General features: G+C 48.7%; 1 protein-coding gene across 2 annotated transcripts in view; it reads right to left on the bottom strand.

The window, feature by feature from the left end:
• Positions 1–2,100: 2,100 nt before the first annotated feature.
• CALN1 (calneuron 1) overlaps positions 2,101–9,113 on the bottom strand; it is a 434,233-nt gene continuing 427,220 nt past the window's right edge. For both annotated transcript variants that reach the window (XM_054589689.1, XM_054589690.1), the window contains exon 6: positions 2,101–3,801. In XM_054589689.1, coding sequence (XP_054445664.1) covers positions 3,674–3,801 — 128 coding nt within the window. In that variant the 3' untranslated portion in view covers positions 2,101–3,673. The remainder of the gene's footprint in view (positions 3,802–9,113) is intronic.

Genomic DNA, 9,113 nt, shown 5'->3' with positions numbered 1-9,113 from the left:
TCTTCTGAAACCACTGGACTTGCCCAAGACCACATGTCAGCCTCGGTTCACTTCAGTTCACATTTCTGGCTTGTGGAAGAGCTTCTTAACCGGCAAACAGATGCTTCTGAAGATTGAGGCTTAAAGTATTTTTTGCTTTCCAGATGACATTTCTGACTTTTCACCCAGATTAAGAGGTCCTTGATCTGGACCCTGGGAGGTGGGGGAAGGGGAGAGTGGGGAGGATACCACCTGGCTCACAGGTAGCTCCTGTTCTCCTGAGCAAATGGAACGGTAGGTTGAAACACAAAAGAAAAAGGCAGAGGAACCATGAGATTTTTTAAGGGTAATTTCTCCCACCAGCAGGATATGGATGCAGGGAGTCAGGTTGCAATCAGGCAGAGCCCAAGTGTTCTTTAAGAAAATGTTCCCTATTTTTGTGTGCCTTGGCACACTCAGGGTGGAATGCGAGGGTTGCCATGGCAACATTTTTTTTTTTTTTTTTACAGATTGGTCACATGAGATCCACACACATTCTGGAAGCCACTGCTAATCATTTCCATGCTGGGTCCTGTTTGGGGGCTCTGTCTGCTTCTAGAGTGACAGGCAACAGCTTCTTTGGGGCCAGCCAAAGGCATCAGGGTCTGTATCCCTTGTCTCACAAACAAAATGCCTCCTTGATCATCACTGGGGGACACCCATTCTTGCAACAAGAATGAGCCACGTTCAGTTTGCTAGTCGCTCAGCTGTCCCTTAATAGACCCCTACGTCTGTTGGCTGGGAGCACAGCGCAAGAGTTAGGGTTCCCCCTCTCTTTTCCTGCAGAGGTTACCGCTCACTGGGACCACAAAGCGTGGGAGACCAGGACCTTCTAGAGTCTTCAGCATGAGCATCACAACCCCTGTGGCGAGGGTGCTGACCTGGAGCAGCACTAGTGTGGGCGGGGCTGGGGGCGGGGCTGGGTGCAGTCCGCGCCTCGGGCTGCCCGACAGAGCGTCCAGTCAAAGCAGCCAGGGCGCAAGTCACCGGGACAAGCCCCTGTCTCCCAGAGCCTCAGGAATGCCACTGCTCTGGGTTGTCTCCACACACGTGGGTGGCACCTGGGAGGTCACCATGGAGGAGGCTGACTTCTAGCCCAGCAAAGAGAGTTCTGTGCCTTCCTTTTTGTCCTCTCTCCCTAGCAACCCCCACAACAGATGGGCTCCTGGGTAGGATGGCTGAATTCCTGGTCATTGGATCACTGGGAGAGGGAAGAGGTCCTCCTGGGGGAGAGGATGCTGAGAACTTTCTGGGTACAGGCTGTTGGTCCCTCTCTAGAACTCCTTCTAATCTCCACCTCCTGCATCGTGGTTCATCTGTCATCCAATGAAGGCTAACCCTCACATCTTCAGGGTCCCCATTCTCCAGTGGGAGGCAGAAGAACTGGCAGAAAAGCAGCCTTTGAAATAGTACTCACTTCTAGCCTCAACTACAACATTGCAACCCCCTCTCATGGGGCACGGTCCTTTAACAATCATCCCTGGGGTCTCTGTGGAAGTCTACTTAGGATCCTGCACCCTCTCCCTAGTCCCACATGGTCTAGTGGTTCAGGGGGTCCTTTCCACCCAAGTACAATTGAGAGAGGGACGGCCAGCTGCTTTGGGCAGGAGCTAATGATGAAGCTGTCCTATTAGAATTCTGTGTTTGAACCTGTTCTCATTCACGATTCTGATGAGGGGGCGGTGTGTGCTGAGTCAGGCAAGGAGAGAGAGGGGAGGCAGTGTGCGGGATGTACTGTGACAGGGCAGGGCAGGAAAGAGGGACAGGCAGGCTGGTGCTTTCCTGGCCTGGATGTGTGAGACCCCAGGCATTTTCTCAGAGTCTCTCAAACTCCTGGCCTCTTGAAAGTGTATACCTGCTTCCTCCTTTGTATTATGGCTCAAACCCTAGTTTTTCTTGTGCTCATCATGAATATTCTCAGTCTCCCACAGTGGGGAAGTTCCTACAGCTACCTGCAGGCCGTTGCCTGAAGTGCTTGCAGAGGTGAATCAGAAGGAGACCCTAAACTAAGACCTTGGATGCTCCAAGTCTGAGAAGGCAGTAGGGAGAAAGCAGAGAGGAAGGGGAGGTGTAAGGAGGGGTTCAGGAGTGCGCACTGTGCCAAGAAACCTATCTGGCTGCAGTGAGAGAGGAAAGATTCTGGAGCCTCAATATTGGAAGGGAAAAGCAGGTAGCTTTCGGATGCATTGGGAAGAAAGAGGAGCAAGACAATTCCATTATAGAAATAAAGACCTGAGCTTGGAAAAGTACAAAGGGAAATTTTCCATTGAAAGATTATTGGCTAATCAGACTATGCCAGCTTGAATTAACAGTGGTGGCTGATATGACATCTAGGAAAAGCCACGAAATTACAGACTTGAAATGGTGTTGCAAACAGACTACTGGATTCAGTTTCCTTCCCCAACAGAAGAATTCTGCCTGCAGGAGTAAATTACCTGTCCTGTTGGCTAAGCTTATTAACATCCTTTTGTTTTTTTTCTCATGGAAATGAGTCAGTTGCAGGATCTGAATGTCTGAAGATGTTATGTAACATAGAGTAGTTTGATCTTTCCATCTTTCCACTCTGGATTGTATTTCTCTTTGTATCTGGGGAAGACTAACTTACAAAGTAAATCGTAAGATGAGAGGAAGGTAAGATGCACGAGGACCTTAACTTACAGAGGTCTTCTGGCCGGGAGACATGAGCGGCTCCATCACTGCGGACGATGGGAGGAGGGCTGCAGCACCGCCTCGCCACCAGTTTCAGTCCCCTGGCCCCCAAACTACCTCTCCTACCCAAAAGAGGTAGGGAAGTGTGTTGGAGGACAAGCTTATATCGGGAGTAAGCGTTTAGGGAAGAGTGATGTCACAGGTGAAGAAGCCAAATAGATACGTCTGTCTACCTGTCTATATTATTATAGAGATGCCCACGATTATGCTTCTTTTTTCTTTAATGGCAGCACAGGCAGCAAAGCTGGGAGGAAGGCTCTCTGCAGATTCCAAAATGCTGGTGCGTGATGGGCTCTAGGAACAGAAAGCCAAGTACAGATGGAAACCGAGAACTCCCCAACTCTGCCAAGAGTCCTGTAGAGAAGGCAGTAAGAACGGAAGCATGGGAGCAGCTGCAGGCCGCCAGGTCCCGCACCCCATTCAGTGGCTTTCCCCTCACGCCATGCGGGGCTCCACTTGGCGGAGGAAGGAAGCCAGGGCCAGAAGGAGTGCCCCTTTTCTGCAGCAACCCCAAAGTCGGCCTCTCGGGTTGCCCTTGGGGGTCTCCAGTTGCCCCGTGGGTTGAAAGAATGGGGTGCGGAGGTGACTGCGTGTTCACGCCCCTCTCTTGCTCTCTCACACCCTCGGCCTGGATGGCCATTGGAATTCCGAGATGAAAATGTAGTCTATCTTCTGAGTTCCTGCAAGTGGTTGAAGCAATCATTCGGAACTCCTGGCTATTTATTGCATTGGGAAACAAAACCATTAAAGCATTTAAGACAGCCCTTTTGTGTCCCTGCCAAGGAGATGAAGTGGACTTGCAACACTTGTTGCACTGCAACCTTGGGTTCTTCTCTGAACTGTGCCACTGCGTCCAAATCTGCTTTTGAGGAGGAACAGTGTCTGCCCGCAGGGCATGCGCATGCGCAGGGAGCGGGGACCGCAGCAGCGTGGTGGCGGGAGGCTGCTACTCCATGCCGCTCCGCAGGATCTGGTTGGCCGCAATCAGCATGACGCTTATGATGAAGGCCATGGCGAAGGCGCAGATGAGGCTCTTCCGGACGCAGGTCTGTCTGTTCTGTTTCTGGGAATGCACTGGGGGTGGGGGAGTAGAGAGGGCAAGGGGACATGGACGGAGGGGAGCAGAGGGGGAGAGAAGAGAGAAATGTCATTTGTGAGACAGGCTACACCTGTTTCTCAACCAGCCCAGTGTCCAGAGCATAAGATGCCGACTGGTCAAGTCAAGGCGACAAGCATTTCTGGGACACTCTCAGAGGAGACTGAACACCACGTCCTCCCGTAAATGGCATGAAATGGTGAGGCTTCTACGACAAAGACCATGACAAATGTGATGGGCAGAGTAAGGTAAGAACTTGCAGATATAAGAGTTACAGTGAGGTTCTGAGTGAGGCAATATGGAGCATTTCAGAGTGAGCTTCACAGAGGGCATCGTCCAGGCCTGGCCGCGTGGGTTTCTGCAAAATGCCTGGCTGCCCTGTCCCAGGCAGCTTCTAACAGTCGGTGAGAGGTCCCTACCTATTCGTGCTGGGCTGGAAGCGCCTTACCTTTCCCAAAGTTGTTCTTGGGTGGCTGCGGGTCCCAATGACTCCAAGTGACTCTGGCATTATTTCAGAGGTGCCCACCAGTGATTCTAGTGAGAGGTCTCTGGGCGAGCGGCATCTGCATCACTCGGAGCTTATTAAAAATGCGGATTTTCAGGTGGGACCCCACCCAGATCTACTGAATCAGCGAGTCTAGGGTGGGGCCAGCGATTGAGGTTTAACTAGATGATCCTGGTGCCTGCTGATGTCTGAGCAGTGGGGACAACATGGGCTGTGGATAAGACATATATGAAGCAGGGAGGCACAAACCCCTACTCAGACTTTCCAGAGGCATGGGGTCCTCAGATCCTGTGGCCCCAGGGGTCTGACCTTGGGTCCCGGGGTTGTGTATTCTTCATCCTTTGGTTGGGTCAGGTCTTGTACAACCATTTTTATAAGGCCCATGAGACACTGTTAGTGTGTCTCAATCACAAGGCATTAATTAGTGGGTTACTAAGATGCAGCGGAACATGGGAATAACAAGAAAGAAGTTTTGATAACACATGCTAAGGAAGAACAAGTCTCTTTTTCTAGGCATTGCTTCCCAGGCCAGATTTCTTTCCTTTCTCCTTCGTTTTGTCTACATTCCCTCCCTTCCTGGTCCCAGTCCTGCAGTGATCTTTGCACACAGTTTACCACTTAGCTTATGGAAGAAATGTGTGTCCTGGAGCCAGCGGGGAGGCTCCCTGCACCAGGGCCTCTCACTGGACTGGCAGCATCTGGGAGTTTTGTAGAATGCAGAGTCTCAGGCCCCAGCGCAGAATTACCGAATGAAAATCGCCAGGAACGTGTGCTATACTAAGCTCTCCAGGTGACTAGGAAATCACGGGGCCCCAACCCCAGAGTTTTTGATTCATTATGTCTGGGAATAGCCAAAGAAGCCGAGTTTGAGTTGCTGGGGACAGGAAGTGTGTGTGTATGTGTGTGTGTATTAGGGACACTGTGGCAGGGGTATTGGGGAAGATGGCTCTTTCACATTCGGTTGTTAAGAAACCCAATACTAGCACAGAAGAACACTTTCAGGTTACATTTGATTTTAAAAAGGGTCCTTCCGCTAAACGTGCCTTTAAAGAGCCTTAAAAAATGTTGTTTCAACTGACCCTCCCCTTGACATCCAGTGGCTTCTCCAGATCCTGGAAATACGAGGGAAGCAGTCGGAGTCTGGCGATATGTCCGGAGGCAGACAGAGCTCTCCCTGAGAGAAGGGTTCGCAGGGGCTTGCCAAGGGGCACTAAAAATTACGTCAGTCAAGGAATTTCCCCAGCAAGCCCACTTCACAGAGACCCAGTGCCCAGGCGGAGTGCTCTCCAAAAGTCGCTGGTTATTTCTGCCATGGTCTCTTAGGTTTTGTGTTGTTATCCTTAATTCCATGGGGCTTCTGCTTCCCTTGGGTGACTGAAAGTATTTTTGGTTCAATTCTTTATTTGCTGATTATGTCTGGGTTTTAGAATCTTACAGGTTCTTAGCAGAAGGAAGAAAATTTCCTTGTGCAGAGATCTGCCTCCCCCCAGGATGGGCAAATGTGAAGAGATGCCAACTCTCAGGAAGGGAAAAGGAGGTGGCGTTTGAGAAGGAAGGACTGGAGCAGAAATAAAATGCGGATGTGGAAGTAGCGTATCTAACACTTTCTTTCTGAGGACTGGCTAATTTATTCTGAGCAGCTCCTCAGCATAAAAATGCTTCTGAAGGCAGTCGGCTACCTTTCCACCCCGAGGGCTGGTGAGGGCTTAAGGAAATGCACAGTCATGTGATTGGGCTGAGGGAGAAAGTTTTTGCTGACACCCTTCTTTGTGAAGGTCTCTCAGAAAACAAGGTTACAGGTGACTCAATTATCCCTCAGGACCGAGGCTGTACCTTTGATCTAAAAATCTTTAAGTAGTAGGAGGGGAGAGATGAGGAAGGAGGAGAGGCCAGGAGACCTAAGAGTTTGTACGTGAAGCCATTCAAATCTGAACCAGACCAACATCCCGCATGCAGAGTGGAGCTTCCAGCTCATTTCTCAGTAGCTCTGAAACGGATAATCATTTATGCATGATTCAGACTCTGTGCCTTGATGAGAATTCTTTTATGTCCAGTTCTGCTGTCACCATAGGTTTGTGGCAGAGTGAAAAAGTAAGAACTTCAGAGCCAGACCAAATGTGAACTGTGGTTATCCCACATCCTAGCTGTGTGACACTGGCCAAGCTAATTTCCCTGGGCCTCAATTTCCTTATCTAGAAAATGGGGGTAATAAGATCTATCTTGTTGTGAAGATTAAGGCTATATGACAGTACTGCAATATTGTTTATGTCCAATGAATGTGAATTCCCTTCTGCAAACCTTTTGAAAACTCCCCTTTATGCACTGAGCACTGTGCCCCCCAACCACCACATGAGCTAAGTATGCATGATGTACTTTATATATATCATTGAAGAACTGTAGTGTGGCAGTCCTTTGTGGGCTGGGTGTGGAATCCTCATTTGATAGTCGAGGGACAAGAAGCTCCAAGAAGTGGAGTCCAAGGTATTTGGCAAATGGTGGAGGTGGGATTTGAGCCCAGGTGTAACTTAATATCCAGGTTCAAGATTTCTACACAAACTCTCTCTTCTGAATCTTTTGCTTGACAGGACTTGAAAGTTCAGCAATAGTAAGACGCAAAGAAAATGCACTTTGAACACTTGGTGTGCTTGGCAAAGTATAGTCTGGCACTAATTAATGTGTTGATAATAATTTAAGGCCTATCTTTGGCTATCACATATTTGCATTGCACTGTATTTTTGTGTATTTATTTATTCTTGGTGTCTGCGCTTTGTTTCCCCAACAAGACTATCGATCAGACTGAGATGAACTCTGAGTTAAGATCTGGTGTCTTCTCCTAATGGCCACTTAGGAGCCACCGTGGGCAAGTGACTGATCTTCCCTGATCCCCAGTTTTTCTCCCTATAAAGGAGCTGATGATAGTTGTTCTTCTAATTTCAGGAATTCTTTCAAAGATCAATGAGCTAATAAAAAAAAAAAAAGGAAAAGCTATGTCCAATCCTGAATTACTAGAGAAAATGCAAAATTTCCTCTTTGTATCCCTGGAGCGCAGGAGGAAAGGGCTGCTTCTTTTCTTCTTGTTCTCTGCAGCCTCCAGCACAGTGCTGAGGATACCACAGACAACCCCAGACTTTTGGTTTGATTCCTCCCCACATTAATTCATCCTGACCTGCAGCTAGACTCACCTTCCTAAAGCAGTACTTAGTATGCATCAGCACTCCCTGCCGCTTTCCTGCAAAGCCTCCTCCCCACCCGCCGCGCCTTGCTGGGAGAAGCATGTTCCATTCTCTCCAGCTCCTAGGCTCAGTGGGTAGGACCACAGGTCCCTTCCCCATCTCTGCCCTTAGACCACTGCACCTCCCCTGCAACCTCTGTCTCAGCCGAGCAGGCCTCCTGGCTGTTCTGTCCCCGAGACTCTGCAGCACTGTCACACCGTTTCCTCTGCTAGGGGGTAGCCCCAACCTTCCTTCTCATGGCTTCTTGTGCCCAACCCAAACTTCGCTTTGCCAAGAGCCTTCTCCTGAACAACCTGCTCCCAAAGGGCCAGATCTTTTAATTTCGAAATTGGTCTACCTGTTAATATTTATTTATTTTTGCATTGAGATAGAATTTACATACCATAAAATTTGCCCTTTTAGAGTGTACCCATTCAGTGGCATTTCATACATTTACAAGGTTGTGAAACCATCATCACTACGTAATTCCAGAACACTTTCATCACTGAAAAGAAACCCCGTATGCCTCAGAAGTCACTGTTCATTCCCCCTTCTCTCCAGCCACTGGCAATCGCTAATCCACTTTTTGCCTCTGTAGCTTTGCTTACTCTTGACAGTGTATATAAATGGGACCATATCACGTGTAGCCTTTTGTGTCTGGCTTCTTTCACATAGCATAATCCTTCCCAGATTCACCCATATTGTAGCACACATCAGTATTCATTCCTTTTTATGGCTGAATCATATTCTACTGAATGGACGTTCCACACTTGTTTATCCATTTACCAGTTGAGAGATATTTGGATGTCTACTTTTTTGACTGTTAGGAATAATGCAACTATGAACCTTTGTGTACAAGTTTTTTTGTGGACACATTTTCAGTTCTCTTGGGTATACTAACCTGTGTTTCAAATTGCTGGGCTACATGACTCTATGTTTAACTTTTTGAGGGAACTTCCTTTCTGGAACTTACGAACACTGAAAATGGCAATGCTGCTGGCAATCTTTTCTATGTCACCTTCCCAGAAGGTCTCACGCTCTCTTTCTAGCATAGTAAGTTGATACGGAAAGAGCCCAGAAAGTACGGCACATGGGGACGAAATGAGAGTTGGGGGAAGTTGACCCAGGAGGACAGGGAAGTGGAGTTTCCTGTTTTCTTGAAAGCTTGCTAGCCAGCCCCGAACACTGACAGGCTCCTGGCTGCCACGGCAGGGCCTGGGTTTCTGAGCTCCGGGACAGACTGCTCCTTCCCCGCATCCAAGGGTTCTTGGATTTTCTCCTGGAGACAGGATTCGACATGGATTCTGCCAGTGACCAGTTGGGTGACCCTCAATATAATGGGCTTTTAATCCCCTTGGCTTCGGTGTGGGTATTTGGAAACAGGGCTGCATGTCTTCAGAGGCACTGGCTCCCAAATGAAGCAAATCAGAACCATTACAATTTTGATTAATGGACCCAACATAGACCTACGTAAGTGATATTTCTGGCAGGGAATCGGGGGCTCAGGAAGGTTAAAACAATACAGAACCCAGTTCAGGTGATTTTCACAATAAGCCAGAGCTACCAGGTCTGG

This window comes from Pteronotus mesoamericanus, unplaced genomic scaffold (assembly GCF_021234165.1).
Source record: "Pteronotus mesoamericanus isolate MK-2021 breed Mesoamerican mustached bat unplaced genomic scaffold, CSHL_Meso_final scaffold_167, whole genome shotgun sequence".
Classification (NCBI taxonomy): Eukaryota; Metazoa; Chordata; class Mammalia; order Chiroptera; family Mormoopidae; genus Pteronotus; species Pteronotus mesoamericanus.
Note: the sequence above shows the minus strand (reverse complement) of the source record. Positions and strands in the feature narration are given on the sequence as shown.